Source organism: Rhinolophus sinicus, chromosome 7 (assembly GCF_057876585.1).
Source record: "Rhinolophus sinicus isolate RSI-liver-muscle chromosome 7, RSI-T2T, whole genome shotgun sequence".
Lineage (NCBI taxonomy): Eukaryota > Metazoa > Chordata > Mammalia > Chiroptera > Rhinolophidae > Rhinolophus > Rhinolophus sinicus.
This window is the reverse complement of record NC_142507.1, coordinates 48,753,918-48,778,493: the sequence shown is the minus strand read 5'-3', so window position 1 is coordinate 48,778,493 and position 24,576 is coordinate 48,753,918. Positions and strand designations below refer to the sequence as shown.

Here is a 24,576-nt window from a genome sequence, read left to right as displayed (position 1 = left end):
GATAGTCTGTTCAATAAACGATACCAGAACAATTGGATATCCATATGCAAAAAAAATGAACGATTCATATCTTGCGTCATATACAAAACTGAAGTGAAAATGGATCAAAGACCTAAATGTACAAAACTGAAACTTACAGAAGAAAATATAGGGGAGTGAGTTTTGTGGCCTTTAGTAAAGCAAAGATTTTTTTTAGATACAATACCAAGAGCATGATCCATAAACGAAATTGGACTTCATCAAAATGAAAAACTTCTGCGCTTTTAAAGATAGTTATAAGAATGAAAAGATAAGCCACAGCCCAAGAGAAAAATCCTTATGAAGCATTTATCTGATAAAGGACTTATCTTTAGAATATGTAAAGAAGTCTTAAAATTCAATAATAAGGAAACAGCTCAACTTAGAAATGGGCAAAAGATTTGTACAAACACTTCAACAAAGAAGATACACAAATGGCAAATAAGCACGTGAAAAGATGTTCAACATAAGTAGTCATGGGGAAAGTGCACATTAAACCCAAATGAGATACCCGTTATATTCCTATTAGAATGGCTAAATTTTAAAAGACGAACCATACCAAATTGGTGAGAGTGTGGAGGAGCTGACACTGTCAGACAGTGCTGATCAGAATATAAAATGTTACAAAAACTTTGGGACACAATTTGGCAGTTTATTTAAAGAGTTAAATATGTTCCTACTTTCCAATGATCTAACCCGTCCACTCCTAGGTATTACCCAAGACAAGTGAAAACATATCCATACAAAGACTTGTACATAAATGCTCCTAGCAGCTTTAAGATAGCTAAAAACTAGAAACAACCCACGTGCCCATCACTTGGAGAACTAATCACCAAACTGTGGTCTATCCATATAGTAGAATACTACTCAGCAGTAAAAGAGAATGAACTATTTATATACGCAACAACTTGAATGAATCTCAAATAACTATGCCAAGTAAAAGAAGCCAGAGAAACAAGTTTACATACTGTTTGCTTCCACTCATAAAATCTGGGGAATGCAAACTAATGTATAATAATCACAGGAAGCAGAGCCATGGTTACCTGTGGACAGGGAGAAAGGACAGGAGAGAGGAGTTCCAAAGGACCCTGGGAACACTTGAGAGTGATGGGTCTGTTCATTTTCTTGATTGTGGTGATGGTTTCATGGGTAGATACGTATGTCAGAACTTAACAAAGTGTATACTTATGTGCAGTTTAGTGTATGACAATTATATCTCAATAGCTGTTTTTAAAAATACTGCAGTGAGGTACCACTTCACTGCCCCCAGATTGGCTAAGATTTTAAAGACCAACAATACCAAAATTGCCAATGATGTGGAGCCACTGGAATTCTTCCACATTATAAGTGGGATTTGGAAATTGTGCGACCACTTTGAAAAAAATGTTATGACAATTTCTTATAGACAATACACTCGTATACCTAGTCTGTGACCCAGCAATTTTACTGTCAGGTATTTATTCAAGTGAAATGAAAACATGAGCATAAAAAGACTTCTGTGGGAATGTCTGTCCAGCTTTAGTTTCCAACAGCCCAGGGGTCCTTCAGTAGGATTGTAAATAATTAAACTCTGATATATTCCTGTAATGGAATATTTCTTGGCAATAAAAAAGAATATACTACTGATACACGGCATGGAAGAATCTTGAACATCACCCTGAGTAACAGAAGCCTTGCATGAAAGAGTCATACTGTGTGATTCCATTTATATGAGATTCTAGAGTGGGCAAAAGTAATCCATGGTAGAAAAAATATCAGAACTGTTTGCCTCTGGGGAGAGGGGTTTAAAGGAACTTACTGGGGGGATGAGAATGTGTAATATCTTAATAGGAGTTTTGCTTATACAGTGTGTATATTGGCCTAAGCAGCAAAAGTACACTTAAAACCTGTGCATTTCATCGAATCTAAATTTTATAGTAGAGAAAATGAACAAATATTGAACTCTTTAAAAATATGAAGGCCATATTTGGAGAACGTTTACTGATGTCTGCAGTTTACTTTGAAATGCAGCAAAACAGTAGGATGGATCAACAGATGGATAGAGGGATGGGTAGACACATGATAAAGAAAATAAAAAGAAAACGTTAAAGTTTGAGTGGTGGCTATACCAGTACTCACTGGTAAAGTTGAAATTCTTCCAACTTTAGTGAACACTTTCATAATTTTTTTAGTGGAAAACTTGTTTTACTTCTGTCGCAAATTCCAACTTATCAGAAAAGTGTTCTTTCGTACCACACGAAAATATGTAGCCACTGTTTGCTAAGATCTGACTTTAACCCTTCCTCCCCTAACACTAGAAAGTCAGTAAATAACTATCCCTCTTCATGTGACATCAATTGATAGACATTATCAGAAATTTCAGTGTTAGAGTCCCTAGCCTTGGTTGTCACACCATTGCAATTGCTTCAGATGGGATTCAGTGCGAATGGCAGGTCCAGCAGATCTATAAAGTGAAAGTCGTCCTGTTACCTCTCTGTGATATTTGGGGTTGGAGAAAAGGCGGGAGGATTGAGAGAACAGCACCATCATTTTATACTAAGTCAAGAACTATAAATGGAGTGTTTGTAATTATAAAATAATGAGATGAAATCAAGGGATAATAAAACAATCGAGTCATGCTGTTCTGATTTTCATACTCCTCAGATCTTTTCCAGGCCACTCCACCCAAAGTGATAATTGACTGCTCATATAAATCACTACTCTTTTCTTCTTTGAAATTTACTAATAGAATGCAAGCTAAATGAATTCAAACCCACTGTTCTTTCTGGCTCTGGTGGATTGAGTACACACGTGTGTGAACCATCTTTTCCTAGTTTATATTGTTTTGTGGCCCTGTGTTCTTGGCATTGCATTTGTGAATAATTGGGTGAAAGAATCTCTAGCATGCACAAAATATCACAACAGTCCTTTTAAGTAATGCAGTTTACCTAAATAAGTGTATATTTATAACTTACAAATAATTGAAAATTAAAAGCCCGACTATATAAAACTAAAATGAAAAAAAAAATAAAACACGATGCTCTTGGGTCTTCCTGAACAGAAAATTTTAAGTTTCCACGTCTATCTACTTGGAGTAATTTTCTCTTGCTAATACTTGAAGGATGTGAAGGAGGTAATGAGAGAAAAGGTGACAGAAAAATGTGTTTCTCTTTCAAAGACTGTATGCCTAAGGTCACCGCCTGTTCTTCCCTGACCGAAACTTCTTGAATTCACCATCACCACCCACCATGTTGTCTGCATGGGACAACGTAGTCAAGAATCATTTCATAGAATTGTGTAAGGGAGACCTTCCAGATCGTTTCGGTCCACTTTGCTCATTTTATAGATGAAGAAACTGAGTCTCAGATTGAAGTACAATTTATTTTTATTGTGGAATGAAGGAAAATTAGACCATCCCTAAATAGTAGGTCCAGAAACTCTTATTCCTCCATTTTAATTCTTTCAACACATACTGAATTCCTCACTTTTTCTGTTGGGCATTCGTTAGCCCCTGTGAATACGGTATTGACAAGACATATCGGGGAGTTTACTGTCTATTTAGAGACTCAGGTAATACAATACAGGACGTTAATTATGTAATACTGTGAGTAAACACTGTTACTGGAACACTTAAAGGAAGTTCCTTTTCCAGCTTTGGGTGGAGAGTGGTCAAGAAAGCTTCCTCACGGAGGTGAATTCTCACCTGAGCTCTGAAGGACCGTTAGCCAGGTAAACAATTGAACAGGTACCAGAGCTAAAAGAGCAGCATGTAAAAAGAAACAATGGTAAGAGACTGGTACAGAAATTCCCTGTATAGTCTCTTCCAGCTCTGTAATCATACCTTTTTCCAGGCAGCACAGTTTTGCATATAATCGGCAGTCACGGTTTTCTTTGGTTCGGTCATTGCATTCAGTACATTTTACCTCAGGTAGTTATTCTTAACGCTCATAATCTAGCACCCCTACTACTAGAATGTATGCTCCCTGTAGAGGAATGGCCATATCCCATTGCCCTGTACCACCCACAACCTTGCAAAATGCTTAATTAGCCCACAGTGGATGCTAACTCCTCGCGTAACTGTCTCCTAACACATCCTGGAGATTCTCTGTTCTGATTCTACAACCTTATTTTTTAAACTCTTTCTAGAATCTAAAATCTCCATGGTCTCTCCATAGCTCTTTTTACTTTATCAGCTATCTCTGTAACTGGTTGTGGAATTCCTAACCTGGAATTTTCACTAAGCCAGTTTACATAACTTTGTGTCAATTAGATACATAACAGCATGAGTTTTCAATACAACTGGTGTAAAAAAAACAAAACAAAAAACTGATTTTTGGAATGCAATTAAGTGACTTTAATTTTATTTAAATTAACTCTGTTCCAGCAAGGCCAAGTGCCTCCCTGCCCCCCATCTCCCTCCAAATAAACTTGGTAAGATGGGTGGGGTGAGGGGAATGTTTTATTGGAGGCCCTATACCAGTCATTGATAACATAGCCAAAATAGAACAGTGACCCAGGTCATAAATCGTTGTAAACTAGGCCTTCATTCTTTTCTTTATCAAATACTTGAGAATGCAGGGTTCTATCTGTGCCTTATAAAACTTTAGACTGTTCTCTAATTGTCTGCCAGGTAGTACTAGGGAGATTAGAGAAACAAATGTAAGTAACCGAAATACCAGGAAGTAGGAATAAGTGCTGTAAATGAGACCTAAACATAAGGTGGTATGAATTCAACAGGGAGGATAATGTGTTTGGAACCGGAAGGGAGAAATGGCGGGATGCGTCTGTAAGTTTGGAGAGCGTTCTGATAGAGATGAGTTCTGTGTTGTCTCTGTTATCCCCTGCCTTTTCTCATACGCAGCCAGGAAGGAAGTTTATTTGTTAGGGGCTTGGAATAGATGGAAGGTTTGGAACAACCACTGAAGTACGTGACATAAGAGGTCAAAAGAAATGAACAAAATTATTAGCATCAGTGGCAGGTGCCCCAAATGGCTTGTATTTATAATGTACCCAGTTATCCATTTGGAGTGTTATTATGCCAATGCACTGAGAATTGACATACGTGTTGCCTTCCTTTATATAAACATAAATTCCCTGTTTAGTATATAATGTATGTGCACACGTTACTGTGATCTGACTCGTGTATAAAGGCTGCCTCCTCCCATCCTCTGTACCTCTTCTATATTACATGTATATAAATACTGATTTATGTAAAATGAGGGTAACAGCGTTATCTTAGCTATCTCAGAACTGGTGTGTAAGCTGTTGGTAAAAAATGACCAATTAGGATTGCTAGTTTAGGTAGAATAATAATTCGTAAGTTCTAGCTATTACCGAGTTTATGTCAGTACCGTCTGCTATCAAGAATTCTCTGATTTTGGAACCAACAACTTTTGCAGACTAGCTTGTATAGAGGGATTGCGTGTTGCAAAGTGAAATGAGCAAAGGTGCCCCACACCCAGGAGATTCACCATGATTAACTAAGAGACTGCATGCTGAGTGTTAACTGAAAAATAAATGTCTTAAATTTGGGCAGAGATTTCCTTTTCAGTCTCATTTGAAAAAATGAGAAGAGTTTGTGAAATTTGGAGATAGCGACCCTTTTCAGAGTCCCCGTGAATCAGTTCTACCAAATGTGCAGTGGTTTTGACCACACGCACACTGAGAAGTGTATGTCGGCGTCACCACACACAACACGCACAGCACACAGATGTATAACGGAAACACATGCTCCAGGAAACAAAGCCCATCCTGCTGTACTCCGTAGTAATTGTTACTCTAGTATGTCCTTTTTTTTAAATGCCACTTAACATCCACTAAGCGAATTACATAATTCACTGATGAACTGAAACCTAGACTTTGAAAAACACTATTTAATACAAGAATTTTCTGACATCAGTTTCGATTTTTAAATAGTTTTTATCGAGCATAAATTCTCAAAATCAAGTTTGGATTTCTTACTCTGGCATATTTTCTCTTCTATTACTCAGGTATCAACATGGTTTTTTACCACCTTTTCTGTCTCAGGACTGAAGGACAAAATCCACCACGTGGACAGCCTCCACCAGCTCTTCTCTGCCATATCCCCAGAGCAGATCGACTTTCCTCCTTTTGTCCTTGAATACGATGCCAGGGTAAGTACCAGCAGTAGTCCCTCCCCTGGAGCAGTATCTTAACGTTCTGTAGGGCGGTGCTTGTAAGTACAGCATCGCTTCATTGTAAGATGGTGGGAACGCAATTAGGATGTTTTGGTGAACTGGATGGTGTCATTTAGCATGCTTCTCCTACAGTAACTTCAGGAAAACGCTGTCCTCAGAGAGGGCTTTTTCCCCAGTCAGCTTTGCGATGGGAGATTTTCCTGCTGTAGGTTTGAAGCTAATGCTTGGTTGTATCGTCAGTTTTCTGCCACCTTTGAGACATGCCTCTGCCTAACTTCCTTAAGAGTGAATGGCTTTTCCTCTACAGAAATAAAACCGAAGAATGTATTAGTGTCCGTTTTCAGTATTAATTGTAAACCAGGTAGCCTATCTTAGGATCTACTAGAAGTTTCATTTTGCTAAAAGTGGGAATCATGTTTTCAGGCACATCAACCACTAATATTAGTCTTATTACTTATAGATGCATTTATGAATCTATTACTTAAACACTAATAAAGGTCTACTCTTGAATGCGTCAAAGCTCTTTTCCATTGTGTTTATTCACACAATCTTGAGTAGACAAACACACACACACACACACACACAGAGTGAGTGACATGCTTGGCCAAAAGATCATCCGTCTCATTTAATTGTTGCTGATTACATATCTTCCTGCATGAATCAGGGACTTTATTTGAAGGTTATCTGAAGTTTGGAATGAATTATTGTACCACATGGATACAGTAAAATAAATATCCCACAACACATTTTCTCTCTTAGCATTTCTGTTCTCCTTTCTGTGAAGAGCAAAGTATTTCATGTGCTCTGTGGCTAATAAAATTTTCATGTTTGGCTTTTGCACACAGAGGACTTGTAAGTGGAGCAGCTGGACCATAAATACAAAGATTGTTGACTCTATGGGAGGGGAAAAGAACATCAGCTCTAGCCTTACTGCAGATTTGCCCGGGGAGAAAATGGCCTTCCTGTTACTCTTTTGAACTCTATACATCACTTTTCTTAATATTTTTTAAAAATGGATAGCAGAAAATGTGAAAGTCACTAAAAGACATCTTGACACCAAAAATTTGGAGTGACAGTTCAAAGCCGGTGTCTGGCTTTATAATTTATTTTCTGGGGTAGAAATATACAAGTTGGATTGCATTGGTTAGAAAACCCAAAGGGCTGTTTTTCAAGCCAACACATTGTCTATGTACTTAGAAGCCTAGCAAGCAGGATTTCGTTAATATTAACTCCACACTCAGGCCTGGTTTTAGTTTTTGTTTGTTTTAGTTTTTTGTTATATTTTGTATATCAAGTGCAGGCCTCATTAATAACACCATTAATCAAAATTAAATAACCTATAATCTAACACTTGGGTCATTGGATCATCTCTCTGTACCTGTACTAGAACTTTCTAAAACTGAGATATTAGGCCATCTGTGTATAAAAGCCAAAGGGAGGAATAACAAGAGGGAAGAAAGAAAAGAAGGTGTCGGGACATGACGTGGAAAGGGCAGGCAGAGGGCACGTCACTAGATACTAGAGCTTACATATTATCTGCAGTACATTGACCCTTGAACGATACTGGAGTTTGGGGCGCCAACCCCCCCCACACACACACACATACACACAGTTGCAAATCGCGCATAAATTTTGATTCCCCCAAAACTTAACTACTAATAACCCACTGTTTACTGAAAGCCTTACAGATCACTTAGTCGATTAATAAATATTTTAAATATGTGTTATATACTCTAGTCTTACAATAAAGTAAGCTAGAAGGAAGAAAGTGTTAAGAAAATCCTAAGGAAGAGAAAATACATTTACAATACTGTAATGATCGATACCATAAGTATACATCGTCTGTTTACAAGACGAATCATGTCAGTAGCTACAATCAATATTGTCTTATATGATACAAAACACTGTAGATGTTAATACGTATTACTAACACTAGACATCAAAATGAAAAGATAATGTGAAAAAGAAATTTATATTTATTTGCAGGTATAACGATTCATGCATTGATAATGAAGAAGCAGCAGTGATTGCTCTCTGTTGGCCTAGTGTCATCGAGACTGTCGCTTCGCGGTAGCCTAGCCTACACACTAATGAATGGTTATAAAAATGGTGTGGCATACATATTTGTAACGCAGTATTGGAAACATAGTTACATCTTTTTAAAAACCACTTACCTGTGATTGTAGCCTGATCCGCAGTTGCTCCAGTTACGAGAGAGGCGTACCTTATGGTAATATAACTCTTTGAAAGCAAAGTTATAAAACAGAAAACTAACACATGATTACTTTCATATTAACTGTCACTTACCTTATACCTATGTAAGGACAGGCTATCCACTCCCATACAAGTCCTGCTCATGATGGTTTGTGTTTTTTTTTTTTTGCACGACGTTCTATACAATGAATGTTTAGGCGACGATGATGATGATGACAAAAGCATGTCATACAGTTCTTGCCGCACAATTATTCAGTTTTCACATGAAGACACGCAACAGATGAGTTTATTAACTGTGCGGCATGAGTATTTACTGTTAGTTAAGTAGAAGGGGATCATTGTAAACGTCTTCACCCGCATTGTCTTCATGAAGCGCAGGCTGAGAAGTTGGAGGAAGAAGATGGGTTGGTCTCGCGGTCTCAGGGGTGACGGCGAAAAGGTGGAGGAGGCGGGCGGGGAAGCCAGAGAGTCAGCTGCTCGCTGTAACGGTACAGAAATACACTATAATTTCTGTCTGACTGTTGGCTTTTTCATTTATCTACAACTGTTTCCAAACGGTACCACCATTTGCTTTAGTTTCAGTGCCCATATCACTGAAGGGTCCGTGTCATAAAAAGTCAAATCAGCCTTAACTCATCGGAACCCTGCTACCAGATCGTATCGTGTCAACTTGCTTTCTGGCCCTGCCTCCTCTGCGTCTTCTTCCTCACCGCCTGGCACTGGTTCCGAAGCACTTGTTTCTGTCAAGTCATCCTCTGTCAATTCCCCTGGTGTGGTGTCTATTAGCTCTTGAATTTCTCCAAGAACCGTCTTTGAAACCGTCCACCCCCAACCTTGTTCTGCCCTCGCCACACTCGCTTTCATGATTTCCTTGATTGGCTCTGTCGTGAACCCTGTGTGGTCATGCACAGCATCTGGACACAGTTTTCTGCAGCAGGAATTCATTGTTTTGGGCGTGATGGCTTTCACAGCTTTTTCTGTAACTATGATGGCATCTTCAGTGGTGTCATCCTGCCAGGCTTTCATGATGGCCTCTCTGTTAGGGTTCTCTTGCATCATGTTGACAGTCCTTTCCATAGGTACCATTGGTGAGGAGCCTTACAGTTCTTTCTGCCCCCTGATCCAGAGGCTGAATCGGAGATGTTGTGTTTGGGGGCAAACAGACCACTAGCACACCTTCGGTGTTGAACTCATGGGGTGCTGGGTGGCCAGGACCAATGTCCGATAGCAAAAGAACTTCCAAAGACACTGCATGACTGGCCAGGTACTCTCTGGCTTCAGGGACGAGGAATGGAACCAATTAAGAAAAAGGGTCCTCGTGTTATACACGAGGCCTTCTTGTCGTACAGCCCAAAGCCTGGCAGCTGGTGTTTATCTCCTCCCTTCACGGCTCGGGGGTCAGCAGCTTTATAGAAGAGGGCAGGCCTGATCCTCAACCTGACAGCATTTGCACAAAACAGTAGAGTCAGCCCATCCCTTCCTGCCTGAAGTCCTGGTGCTCGATTCTCTTGCTCACTAATAAATGTCCTTTGTGTCATTTTTTTCCCCAGAATAGGGCACTTCCATCTGCATTAAAAACCTGTTCAGGCAGGTATCCTTTCTCCTCGGTGATTTGCTCAGTGGTGTCTGGGAACTCGTCTGCTCCCTTGTGGTGGACAGAAGCTGCCTCTCCTGTTATCTTGACTTTTTTTTTTAAGCCAAACCTCTTCCTAAAATTATCAAACTGTTCTTTGCTGGCATTAAATTCCCCAGCTTCCCCTTCCTTTGGCTTTAAGTTGTCTATGATGATTTTGCTTTTCTCGAATTCTATTAGGGTCTAGGGATATGCATGCCTTCCTTATAGCAATCCTGCACCCACACAAGAGCTGCATTTCCAATAGAGATTAAAGGTATTTTGCAACAAGTGCAGTTTTCTCACCTGCTGGTGTAACGTCAGCAACCACGTCATGAATTTTCTTTTTGCCCAGTGGTCCTTACACTGGCTTCATTTATCTTGAAATAGTGGGCAACTGCCGACCTCAATCTAATGGTACATATCAAGCAATTCGGCTTTTTCTTGTAATGTCATTACTTTTCTCTGCTTCTTGGGAGCACTTCCAATATCCCTAGTAGCACTTTGCATGGGTCCCATGTTACTGAAGATTTACAGTATTGTACTAAACACATGAAAAATGCACAAGAACCATGAAAAATCACATTTTACCACAATATATTGGAGAGAGGCTGCTCCCACAGAGAGCTTCGTGTCACACAGTTTTAAGCAAATATTCACAATCTTGAGATCACTGCAATAGCAATAGGAGATGGCTACAAAATTATAGTAGTGTAGTATGGACTATAGTTAATTTGATGCAGTTATGACTTAATACTGCATCTTTACTTTGGGGTACATTTCTCTCTACTGCAAATGCGGTCACCTATAGTCTGTAAGCATGTATGTAAGTTTCAATGAATTTTAACTTTTATAATAGATTTGTATGTACTTTATGGTAGTGAATGATAAAGTAGGCAGGTATCTACATATATTTTATGCATTCATGACATACCTAACTTTTTCGTAATTTTTTTCGATATTTCTAGCTACTTGGTTCATCTGCGAGTTTTTTCAAATTATCGCAAATTTCAAAAGCTTTTTCCAATATATTTTTTTAATTAAAATTTATGGGGGTGACAATGGTTGCTAAAATTACATAGATTTCAAGTGTATCGTTCTGTAATACATCAGCTATATATCACATTGTGTGCTCACCACCCAGAGTCAGTTCTCCTTCCATCACCATATATTCGAGCCCATTTACCCTCATCTACCACTCCCCTTACCCTCTGCTAACCACTAAACTATTGTCTGTGTCTATGAGTTTTTGTTTCTTTGTTTGTCTTGTTCCTTTGGTGCTTTCAGTTTATGTTTCCCAATATTTTCATTGAAAAACAATTTGCATTTTAAGTGGATCCATGAAGTTCAAACCCATGTTGTTCAACAGTCAGCTGTTCTTTGGCTTTATAGTTGGTGGGGTGAGTTCTCCAGGAGAGAACTGCCATTATATTCCTCTTTGGAAAGATGTCTACAGAAACAGCATAGAGAAAGATAGGACAAGTAAGATAGAGAAGACAGGAAGAGAAATGAGGTGAGAGGCCGGCAGTGGTAGTGGTAATGGCAAGGATTGGAGGTGCTTAGAGATATGGAGAAATAGACATTTTAAGAAGTCAAATCCACAGCGTTTGGTGACAGAAATAGCAATTGGGGGAATGAAGAAGGAAAGAGGCCTGCGGTGACTGTAGAGTTACTGCTTTGGGAGCCTTGGTGGTGGTGGTGTCTGTTTGGAGGAAGAGCATTGGCGGGGCCTGGAGGGGAGAGACTGGTGGTGTGTGCAGGTGGTGACACATTAGGTTGTGTCGCCCTTGGGGCATTGTGATGGAAGTCCAGTAAGTGGCTGGGTATTACCTTGTAAGGGAACCTTTTCCTTTGCTAGGAAGATTGAAAACTAGGATTAGAGAAAAGGAAATGAGTATCGAGTTGGTTAATTTTATTACCTTGTTCAGTTGTGCCTTCCACCATAGTAGGACCTTTATTTGGTCCTACTATGGCGTGACGTGGTGTTGGTTGTTTGCATGTTTCAGTGGGCTTCTATTTATCTGGATCTTACATGACCTCGAATAGTGACATAAGTTTTTTTTGTTGTTTGGAATTAAAAAGAAGCTTTGAAGGCAATTAGAAGGTAATTTTTTCTATCTAGATCAAAATGGGACTGAGATCATTTCAGAAAGGGAGCTACAAGTCAGCATTCTTACTGTTTCCAGAAATAGGGAAAATATTCGATTGCTTAGCAGTCTCTTGCACAGTTTGAGACTAATAAAAGGCTCTGTTTCCAGGTATATAAGATAGCCTTACCCTTCTTCCTTTATCACAATTTAATGTAGATATGAGAAACCTAGAAAAATAAGGTAGTGAAATGGAATGGAGAAATCTTAAAGGTGGAGAGTGAGTCATTTCTTTTCAGATGAACTCCAGAACAGATTTATCTCTTCAGCATGTTTCTCAAGCATACCTTCCAGGCATAGTGGATACAGGAGTGGTTAGTATTAACAGAGCTTGACAGGAAATCTAAAATAAATAAATAAAAAGTTTTCATTAATTTTTTCAGGTATTCTCAAATGTAACCAATCCTAGGTTTTGTTTTTACCTAAAATTTTTTTAAAATCTTTTTGATGCCTAGTCAGACTTATCATCAGAAAGTAAGTTTTCCCAGCTATCCTCGTTTTCCTGGTTATGGTCCCAGGATCAGGTCCCACCCCAGAGCATCTGCTCTGCAGAATAGCAGAGGCTTTGATTCACTTAGTCACTCCAGTCACATTTAATTGCCTACTGTGTTCAAGACTGGACAGATGAAGGCTCCGTAACAGTTATCAGGTAAATGTACCATAAACCAATGCTATCTTTATCCACCTCTCATTCTCCATCCTTAATTGTTATCTTACGTTACTGCTGCACATTTTCTGTTTAAGATGTACTGAAAACCAGGTTATTTTCCAGAGCAGTATTTCCCTTAGAAATGAGAAATGAATCCTCGGTCTCATAAATGTAATCTAGGGTCCATCTAGCATAAAGTTAGCTGTCTTGATTTTTATTAAGATAGAGTTAGCCAAAACAAGGTAAAAAATAATTTCCCCTTACCCTGATTTGGTGCTGTCTGCATTTGACATTAAAGTTCTGGCATGCAATTCTCCATCTTGATCTTGAACTAAAGGTCCTGAGAACTAGAATGGGTATAAGCCTTGCCACTCAGACATGTTATGGAGAAGACTCATTTCTGCCAAAACAGTTACAGTTATTAAATTCCTCTATGATCGTTCATTTTGTTTCGTAACTCTGTGTTAAGTTTCAGCACACAGTGAGACCACACAATCAAACAGAAAAGAATCTGGGCATCATATTCATATAGCTGTGGATTTAAATTCCGGCTCTTCTGGTTACCAGCTAGGAGACCTTAGATGAGGTATGCGACCTGTATGAGCCTCAGTTTCCTCTTCTGTAAGACACACCAGGATGTTACCTATTTCATGGCATCATGTAAGGCCATAAAGGGAAAAGAAAGAAAAAGGCTGATAAAGTTTCTGGCATATAAAGTACTCAATAAGTAGTAATGTTATTAAAAAACAGTGTCATCCTGATGACCTCTGCCTGCTATACACCAGCTCTGACTGACTCCAGTGGAACGACTCTGGTGGCTGTGGCTGAGGGCCTGCCCAGGACGAGGCACGTGCTGAGCCTTTTCTAGATGCTAAGTCACTGACGGAATCCCTTTCTTTCATATTCCCAGTGCAATTAATCGTATGACTTAGTGTTCTTTCTTTGTTTTCTTTCCATAGGAAAATGGGCCTTACTATACATCTTATCCGCCATCACCAGATTTGTGACCTGCGTCTTTGAGCCCTGCTGGTTTCCAAGGACGCCCCTTTCTCCACGAATCACTACCTACTGAAGCGATCTTCATTTTTGCTGTACAGATCCAGAGAGCCTTTTGTCCCCACCTCTCTGGTATTTTTTTATTGACGGTATATTTTCTGGCACATAAACAATCTGAAAATGGTAGGCCATTCTGAACTGCACTCTTATTTTAAATTTGTATATTTGTATCAAATGAAAATGGATTTTTAGAGGATTGTTAATAGAAATTGGGGAGCGACTTTTGAGTGTTTTCAGTTTCCTGGAAGGACGCTGGATTCCCTATTAGACAAGCCACCAACATTGTTCCCATCATCTCTTTAACATTGCACGCTTCCTTTGTGTACTTCAGTATTTCTCAAAATATAGAGAACCAACGTATGCTGACCGGATGCATTATTTGCTTCAGATCCTGGCATTACATTTTATACAGATAATTTGGTTGTTATAACAGAGAATTGCCTGGGACCAAGAATGTGGAAATGTATCTAATCAAAAATATCAAAATCATTAGCAAAATACAGGTCTTAGAATGTTACTGCATCAGTGAAGACAAAGATGTAAGAACTAAAGTTCCTGGGAGCATAGGATATGTTAAGATTGTTCTAGACACAACAGTGGGGAAAAATAAGAAGATGGTGCCTGCAGCCTTTTTCCTATAATCATGGGTGATGTGGTCTCCTTATTCCAAAGGGCTGTGCAGGTTTGTTCTCTGAAGTGAAGGGCATCTCCCGAGCCTCCGTCAGTGAGCCCTCTGAGGCTGTGCTATCTTCCCAGAACCATCAGTGATTTTGTTTGGCTCTCAGTGCCACTCCCTCTAGCGGTGTCTCTTGAGTTGCCTAGTCAATATGGAAGGAGTGTGTTGGCAGTGCACCCAATTCCAGACCACTTTTGTCACTCAGGCTTGATTTGTGCCTTAGCTTGCTTGTGAATAAAAATTAGAAGTCTGTTACTTACCTCACAGAGGTATCATGAGGATAACATTTAGAAATGGCTTTTGATGTCTTTGGATGCAAAAAAACGCTAGGGGAGTTGGCACGGTGGGGTGTCTTCAATTAGTTTTTAAATGATAGTAAATAGACTCGAGGGAGGGCTACAAACCACTCCTCTTGTCCTTGGCACCTTTTTGAGTGATTTTTCTCCTCTTGGGACAAGTGTTGCTAGTGCAAAATCCCAACCCTGAGGAGCTCCTTCCCGCTTTGTCCAGAATTCCTGTGACCTCCTCCTCCCCCAGTGCTACACTGTAACAAACGGCATCTGTTAGCCATTTTAAGCGTTTCTTCTTGAATTAAGATCAAACCATTATCATTTCCATCTGGGTGTCTTCATACTCCTTTGGATTCCTGCGTCCCACCCCACCCCCATCGCCCTTACCCCATCATGTACACTGGCATTTTGGACCAGAAAAGGTAGAACTCTCTATTCTGAAGCACTCGGGATCGGTGCTTCCAAGGTCCCGAATGCTCACATTACTTCTTCAGTGGACGTAAGACACACATACTTCCCTTTCTTGATGATAGACAAATCCCCGTATTATTGTGGTAAGCCATCCTATATTTTCCCATAGAAACAGGAAGGGGCTTTACCTTTCTTAGATAAGCTCTCATCTTTTGCATATAGTGGGCACATTTGCTTTCTGTGGGAAATCAAAAACACTTGTTCCTTAGACGTACTTGTTAAGGATTTCCTGTTATGTTTCCTAGGTCATCTGGTCCAGACAGCCAATCAGATGTCTGGTATTAAGCTTCCTCTCAAATAGGAATCCATTAACCCCTTGAGCCTTAAAAATCTGAAAAATTAGCTTCATCTTCTCTTGTCAATTGTGTAGATCATGTTTGAGGCTTCTTTTCACTAGAATCAGTGATAAAAAAAAAAAAAATATGCCGACTTTTCTTTGTCCAAGCTGGACTTGGCTACCTCAGATTGGCGTCTGGTCTGAATCATTTCCTCTATAGATAACCGAGGCTGCAAGTTACTTTGCCATTTGGAAGGAAGCAAATTTCTATGTACAATTTCTTAAAGGCAATAATTTTGAAAAGATGTCCCTTTGCTGTATGTGTGCCAGCATATTAATGTTTAGTAACACAAGCAAGATTCTACATATACTGAGATTCTAGTTCAGTTGGTGTCCTAGGGTGCAAAGGTGGCATAGGGGCTACATACATATCTACTGCATCTCATAATTTAATAGAGACTGAAGATAAGGGCTGCTCTTGTCGTTGAAACTGAATTTGGTACAGGACCAAGTTCATGCTTTTATAGCTGTCTAAAGTGTTACATACATAAGTTGTTTCTCAACGTACTAAATCCAAGGAGTGGAACATGGTGACCTTGATATTCAATTGATTAAGTAAAGTTCAGTACACATCGGCCTGTGTCAAATGGTTGGATAGCCTAGGAAACACATGCATGCCATTTTCAAGGATGCATTCGAGGATGAAAGGGTGCTGGGTGGAAATGACCACTAGCATCTGATGTTAATTGGAAGCACTACCAAGACCTTATTCAATTAAACTTTGGTCATGCCAAATGCTAGCTGAACGAGGCAGAAACAACTTACAAAATATTAAGTTAATTCACTATTTCGTGCAAGGCATAATGTGATTTTTAAAACAAGTACATTTCCTGCTTCAGCATATATTTTGATTCTTCTGAACTCGTCTACATCCAAGTTTCTTGATGGCAAAAATAACCTTGAAAAAAAACTCGGTCTCTGTTAGACTCTTAAGGTTTAGAGGCCGAAGTGGTTGGTAGTTTAAAAGATTTTCTTTTTTTATATATATATTGTATTTCATTGGCTGGTGCTCTATTATATTTATTTTTTTAAGGAATCCAAATCCAGTAGTTTGAGAGTAATCAACAGGATTTTCAGAGTATTTTTGGTAGGAAAAATGGATGTAGATTTCTTTTATCAAATATCTGAAGTGTAAAAGGATTAAAATATCTCCTGTTTCTAGAGAGGGATGAGTATGGTCACTTTAGTAAAAAAAAAAAAAAAAAAAAACAGCCTGTTTCTACCTGTTTTCTATTTGTTTACATATTGTTTAATGAATTTAAACTGTAGGTAGTGGTTTAATCTTTTCTTTGCAACGATTAAGGAGAAAAAGATAAAATGTAGTTTCAGTAGAAACCAAAAGCCACTTTTTGTATTTCCCTTGATACATTGTGCATATCTGTATATAGAGTTTAAATCGCTTAATATAGAACAGAAATGATTAGGATTTGAAGTACTGGAAAGAGAAGGATTGTATGATCCTAGGAACAGTGGGCTGATTGTGTTAAGCATCAAAAGGAATGCAAGGTAGCGTGTCAGCCTCTAAAATCGGAGTTAGCTGGTGAATTTCAGGTTATGGCTCTCTTAAGTTGTGGTCATAATACTTAACGGGCACTGGAGTGTTTTAGCCGTACTGGCACTGATATACCTTATGGTATATGATCAGCTCTTTGTTTGCGGTTGCCTGAGAGCATGGAGGATAAAGGAAGGTTCTTCCTGTAATCTAGGTCATATCAAAAACCCAGAGATTATAAGGATTGCCTGCAGGGAAGCCTAAGCAGGCATACATACATATGCACGCATACAGACACACACGCACACACACACACACGCATGTACACACTATGCGTTGCTTTCCATTCTCTGAATGTGATTTCTATGGCCTATAATGCGGAGAAAATAGAACATAGTTCAACCTTTGATTCGACCAAAACAGCCCTTTAATATATGGTACCAAGGTCATTTTAGATACTAGTGGCTCTCTTGGATATTAGTTGCTAACTGTGTTTTATATGCTTCCAAGAACAGTATCCTTAAATCTTAAGTACAGTACACCTTAAATGTATAGGGCCACTGATTTCAAGAAGAAAGCGTAGATATCCTCTAGGTTAATTACACTAACAAAATCATAACTGCTGAATGTGATCTAATGTTTTTGCTTAACAGTTAAAACTAATACCTTTTAGGTACACGCACACATTTTTTTTGTAACGTGTTTCATTAGTGGAAGTACACAGTCAAAATCTGAACCAGGACTTTGTCAGAACAGATCCTATGGACCAAAATGTTTAAATAAAAGCTTACTATACGTACGTGATTTCAGTTGTTCTTGGGCAAAGGAAACCGAAAAACGTTTTGATCGACATGATCTTAAGATTTATTTATTCAAAATTCCAAGAGCTTTTATGAATGTCTCACATTTGAAAATATACGTTAGTCTTTCTGAACTGAAAGATCCCTTTTTGAAGAGTGTCCCACTCTGTACAAAGACAGCCTTTGAAGAACCAATAGTAAAATGGCCATGTGTGTATGAAATCCTAAGGGAGGACAGTCATTTTTGGCCATTTATGCCTGGCATTTCTGTAGCCACCAAAGTTAACCTACAGAGTAGTACGAAATTCAGTGACTTTTACTGTCAATCTTCTCTGTGAAGATCTAGACTAGTGCTTCTCAAAGTTGAATATGTCAGCTGGGAATATGGTACAATGCAGATTCCGACATAGTAGGTCTGGGGTGCGGCCTGGGATGGTCAGTTTCTAACAAGCTCTTGGATGAAATCAATACTCCTGATCCCAAGACCACACGTAGAGTACAAGAGCCTAGATTGTATTTAGGTTCCGTGTTTTCCATTCCAGAGAAAGGGGACAGATCTATCATTGTACTTCCTTCTGTGGGCCAGGCCCTCAGACATTCATCATCTCATTTAATCCTGCAGATCCTGGGAGGTAGGTGGTGATGGAGACAGGCTGAGTGACCTGCCGGAGCCGCACACATGCAGTGTATAGTATAGGGCAGTGTTTCTCAGACTTGAATAATGCACATCCCCTCTCAATAAGGAAAACTTCTCTTAGCTCCTCCGTTTTTACTTTATTTATTATAATGTTATCAAAGTATGTATAAACATAAAGCTACGTACAAATGCCTTCTGCTTATAGCTTTTGCATAAGTACAAAACCCCAAGTTGACAGATCAGACACAAGCAAAACTATAAAACTAATAAAACATAAAATAACATTGATTAAATATGATGGATGATGGTATTTTGCCAAAACAAAACTGTCACTTATAATGTGATTATGGTACTGAGTGCTTTAGTACAAGTTCTTTTGAGTTCAGCACGCACGTACCACCATGTGCTCTGGTGGTGACTCAATTCTCCCACTACTTTCCTCTGTTCAGACTGTTACTTTCATTTGTGTAGCACAGAGTGATGTTATTTGGTCTGCATCTAGCTCCAGCGTGTCACTTCCCTATGAAGTCAGCCTCTGTTCTCCGTAAGAACCCAGCTTTTACATGCAAGTAAATACAAATGCGGACCTACCCACTGAAATGTTCTGTTAATACTTGGTTTTAAGGCAGTTATCCAGATAATTCAGAACATGAATATTAATCATTTTAAATTTTTTTATTAACATGAAAAATGTCTAATTCTCATAATAAATATATGGGTTCCCCTCTCCCCAACACACACACACACACACACACACTCACCTACTCTGTCCATCCATTCATCCCTCCCTCCCTCCCCACCTCCCTCTCTCCTTCTCTCTCTCAACACAGGAATTTTTAATGGTAGTTAGTAGCATTGGTGCTTTGGCTTCTGACACACCTGGGTTCAGACCTTGGACATGTCTCTCAACCTTTTCTGAAACTCAGTGTTTTCATATATTAAGCAGGAATAATAATACTCATTGAATAATTAAGAGAAATGCAATAAATAATGTTCATAAAGTATGCATAGTAAGTGTTTATACATAGAAGCTACCATTGCTTTGATTAGAAATAATAACGAATAGTTGAAGACTGACTGTGTGCCTTTGACCTTGCTAAGCTCCTTAGAGACCCTATCTTATATATTGAGTGTTAGACTCAGGATTCAAATCCAAGTCTGACTCCAAAGCTCGTGCTCATGAAAAGGAATTTCATATAGACCATCATTGTACATTGCTTATAAGTTTTCTAATCTTAAATTATATTTTCTCAGAATTATTTGTTACAAAATTAATGTTTCTCTGGAAGAGGAATGGCTGAGGTTTCTTTTAACAATTGTGTGATGTGCTAATAATCAGACTGACACAAAATAAATATAAATTTCATTTAAAGGTTGTCATGCCAGCTTGTGGTCCAGTAAAGGGATATTAGGGCCACTAGACTCAGCTTGTGTGTTGTCTTGAACATTTACGATCTGTAACTAATGATAACACGAGGTTCTCCCTGAATCTTGATATAGCTTTTTTGCAGAAAAGGAATTTCCCCCCTACTAGTATTATCCTGGTCTTCCTGGGCAGTTTTGAGCAATAATATGCAAACATCTTAATTTTCACCTGTGAAAACATGTTTGAAGAAACTGTTTTAACTGTTCTTTAAAATAGTTTTTAGTAAGTCTTCTATCTTTTCCTGGTTTTCTAAAATAAATTCTGGAGTTCTGAAAAATGAACAAGCATACCAGCAGGTTGGATTTTTTATTGTTTCGCTTTTTTTTCCCCCCCTAACTGGGTGATAGGAGAAAATACCAGGAGTCTGTTGTAAGAGGAACTCAGTTATTTTTTAACCAAGATAGTATGTACCAAATTCAAATTCTTTCCCCCTCATCCTGTATCATATTGGTAGAATTTAAAGTAGTGAAGACACATGAAATGAGGCTGACATTGAATTTTGTGAAAGTCTGTTTTAAAAATATTTCCCTCTATGCCATTTTATACAGAAGCTTGATAATAATCTGTGTTGTGGAAGTTATCAATCCTTTTTCCAACCCAACCTCTTTCCCCATCTGCGAAGTCTTGAAGTTCAATGAATGTGTGCCTCTTTATACATGTGGGCTATTGGGGTGGTCACATTTTCTGATACTTCTGAGCCTCATCCCAGATAAGGCCCAGTTCTACCTGACTGTCTCCATTTCGGCCGTCTGTTCTTTGATTTGGGTGATGAGCATGATTCAAATCAGTTCCAGTTATTTTCCTCTTTTTCTTACTAAATACAAAATGTTATGGTTTATCATAACTTTTCCTTGACTGCTTGAATGGCCTGAGGTCTTTCGCTTCTTTAAAAATCCAAGTGTATTCTTTATACACAGTAGAGAAAGCTTTGGACTATTTCATTGCGTCTTCTAGCTTAGATGTGTCTGACATTTTCATTTTGAAATGCTTATTATCAATGATCAGATTGATGTTTTTTTAACATTGCAGGTGGGTTATGTTATCTATGAATTTTATTTCTAATAGTGAAGTAGGCACTAGAATTTGTTATGAAAGGGGGCCTTGGTTCTCAGACAGTTGGGAACCACTGAATCTTCTCATTGTACAGATTAAGAAATGGAGGCCCAGGCATGCGAAGGCAGGTCAGACTCAGAGCCAGAGCACGTGAATTCTAGGTAGTTTAAGGATGACCTAAACCAAAGAATTCGTTGGTTTAACTACATTTGCATAGCTGCTTGACTTTGAATTCCCTCTGATATCTCTAAAGAAGGTTTGTTCTTTTTTTATTTATTTATTCTTTATCATTTATTTTTTTAAATTGCATTTGCTCAGCCAAGTTCCAAGGGAGGATCAGAGTTCAGGAATTAGCAGCAGAGGTTGTCAGTCATCCTTCAGTGACTGTGAAAATATTTGGCGTGCGAGGTCAATGTGAATTCAGAGTGAAAGGTTTCAGTTTTTTTTATACCCAGCTATTCATTCACTGCCCCACCTCTTAAATAAAAATTTCTCCTTTCAGCCAAGTTGAGCAAGAAGGCAGCATCTAAAATCACCTTCTTGGAAACTCACACAGGGAAGATGCTGATGTGAATACGATGATCTTCCTCCACGTGAAAACTGTACAGACCTTGGCAGTGCTGCCCTATCAAGTGCCCAGAGTCTGCCAGGATAGGTGCTGTATGGAAATCACGGAGGTTCTTGTGAGAGAAGCTAAATTCTGAGCCCATTTTTCTGACCATTGCTTTCATTGCACAGAAATTCTCTCCTTGTCAGTGAGCAGAGCACAGTGTAGAGAAAGTCTACACTTCTTCCTTGGTAAGTAGTCACTGAGGGTCTGTGTACATTGGTTAGAGGGATGCTAGCTGCCGTAGCAAATAAACTGAAAAGGCAAAATGGCTTTAACACCATAGAAACTGACTTCTCACATGAAGTCTAAACAGAGGTCACTGATGAACCAGAAGCTCTTCTCCAAGCCCCGATTCAGAGGCCTAAGTGCCTTCAGTTTCGTGGCTCCGCCATCTGTGGCTTCTGAAGGAGCTGTGCTTTTCTGCTTCAAGCTGGTAAATGGGGAGAGAGCATGGAGGACTGCACACACAGTTTTTATGCCAGTGTGACTGTCACGTGATTGGGGCACGTGCCACTCCCGCTGATTCCACTGTTTGGAGCTCAACCATCGGATGCCACTAAGTACAAGGCTGGGAGGCCAGGGGACGTGGTCCAACCGCGGGCCCAGGAAGGGAAGGATGGGATTCGGTGCCCAGCTTTCTGGAATAAACCAGGCAGTCTACCAGGTGCTGGAAACAAAATTATAAAAGACAGTTTCCAGCAAAGTAGAAAGAAATGACTGTATCATGAAAGAAATGTTCCATGAGAGATACATCAAACGTCAGAGGGGCATTGGCACGAGCACAACGTTGCCAGGAGCAAAACCCCATGGCTGAGCCTGGGACATGCCTGTAAACTGCAGCCACTGGTCTCCAGAAACCCTCTCGCTGGATGTGCACGTGCTCTAAAGCAGGGAGCTTAGAGGGTATCTAAGTGCCCTTGACTTTGATACTTGACTACGTAAAGTCAAGTCTATGGATCAAGAGTACTGACCAGCTAGAAATGCAGGCTCCCAGGACCCACCCCAGAACCACAGAATCAGACTGCATTTTATCAAGGTCCCCCCACCTGACTGGCATCCATAAGGCTTGAGAGGCACTGCTGTATTCCTGGGTCTAACAATGACTACAAGTGTGATGCTAGCCAGATTGCATAATCTTTCTGTCCCTTCACTTCTTCGTATATAAAATCGGGAAACGGGGGTATTGAATATTGGGGTATCTCTCTAGAGATAATGTACACAAAAGGTAAATAACACCTGGCGCTTAGTAAGCACTGGCTATTGTCACATGCTAAGTCTTTCCTTTTAAAACAAACTGTAGGAAGATACAGCCCTTTGACCTGTAACTATGTGAACTCATCCTCTTTCAACCTTTATTTATGTGACGTTAAGGATTTTTAGCTCTTTGAAATGGAGGGAGGGCTTTTTATTCAAATGGCTTAAGTCTCTGTTCCTTAGAAATGAGTAAGCACAGCAGAATAAACTTTACCAAAGTCAGTGAATGGTGTGTGCCCTAGTAAGACCCAATATAGACAGCAGCCATCATTTCAATCAGTGAATTATCAAGTTCCGAACTTAAAAGTATACACGGAAACAATCCTCTGATTTGCTGAACCCTGAGAGACACTAACTGCTCAGGGGACTTCAGTTATAGCATATGGTCACCCTAGAGTAAATGAAATAGCCGAAACGAGATAGTTTAGATCAAATGGTTTTTGTCCAACCAGAAAATAACCTGGTCTCCCACCTTTTGGGAGGTGTATTTTAGTGCTATCATCTCTGTGCCTCATTCAGTGAGTATAATATATGCACATTAAAGTTAATTTTTGCTTTACGTAAAGGTTTATGTGAATCATTTGTGCCTCCTACTCGTCCTTTTCACACTGTTTCTCTTCGTCCTATGTGGGTGGTACAGAAAGTTCTCAGAGGAGCGTCTGACTCTGTCCTGTCCTACGATGCAATCCAGGGCTTCAGAATATCTTTCAGTCAGTTGAGTTGTTAGTATCAGCTTACTTGCCTTTTGCCTCTTTCTCTTAAATTGTAATTTTAGATTTCCAGTTGAATGAAGATGTCCCGGGTGGTTTCCTTCAGGCTCATCCAATTCTTTCAAATTGGGAAAGAAATTGAAAGGCCTTATTCTTGTGGCCTTCCTTCAAGGAAAGAGGCAAATCCAGCATCGTTCGCATCTGAGTTCGAGGAAGAAGAAGGCACAGACCGGAGCCTGAATTGTTCAGTTATACCATCGGATGGTTGGACTCGTGAATCAGCGGGAGCGTGTCCAACTGAGGGAACGCTTTTCTATTTCCATCTAAGTCAAACTTTGCATACTCACCTGTGCGTCAGACCCTGCTTCCCAATCTGCAGAGAAGTCAGCTGAGCGTTGGACGGTGAAGCCCAGACATGCTGCACAGGTGTTTCTTTGGATGGCAGTTAGTACAAGACCGGAAGTCAGTGGTGGCTGACAGTTTCCTGCTGAATCCATCTGGGTGGTATGGAAAAGGGCATCCTAGCACATGCAGTTTGAAGCCTCACATAACCCCCATGAGAGTTCACACAAGTGGGAAAAGGCAAGAATCCCATTTTTTAGTTCACAATAGTAGAATGGCACAGTATAAGACAACTCTGCATCTCGGGTTGACTTGTTTTGTTTTTATGCTTCTAAGAATTTATCATGACTTGTACCCAAATCAAAGTATCATCCTACATTATGTTCTTTTCAATATAAACACTCCTATGACATATGCCTATTTCTATTCTTAATCTTACAGAGTATAATTCTCTTTGGGGGTGTTCATTTTGATTTTCCATTTGCTTTGTTGAGATTTCAATTACATGTCATAAAATCCATCCAGTGTTTGTAGTATACACACAGACTTGTACGACCATCACCACTGTCTACTTTTAGGACATTTCAACAGGAAACACCATTCCCAGTAACAGTCACTCCCCTTCCCGCCTCTCCTCCTCCCTCC

General features: G+C 39.5%; 1 protein-coding gene across 4 annotated transcripts in view; it reads left to right on the top strand.

The window, feature by feature from the left end:
- Positions 1 to 23,438, top strand: part of GDAP2 (ganglioside induced differentiation associated protein 2) — a 65,677-nt gene extending 42,239 nt beyond the window's left edge. For 3 of the 4 annotated variants that reach the window (XM_019730599.3, XM_074318972.2, XM_019730600.3), the window contains exons 13-14: positions 5,988 to 6,131; positions 13,737 to 23,438. In XM_019730599.3, coding sequence (XP_019586158.3) covers positions 5,988 to 6,131; positions 13,737 to 13,784 — 192 coding nt within the window. In that variant the 3' untranslated portion in view covers positions 13,785 to 23,438. Of the gene's footprint in view, positions 1 to 5,987; positions 6,132 to 13,736 lie in introns of those variants that run through there. The other variant, XM_074318973.2, reaches the window with a different exon arrangement.
- The last annotated feature ends 1,138 nt before the right edge of the window (positions 23,439 to 24,576 follow it).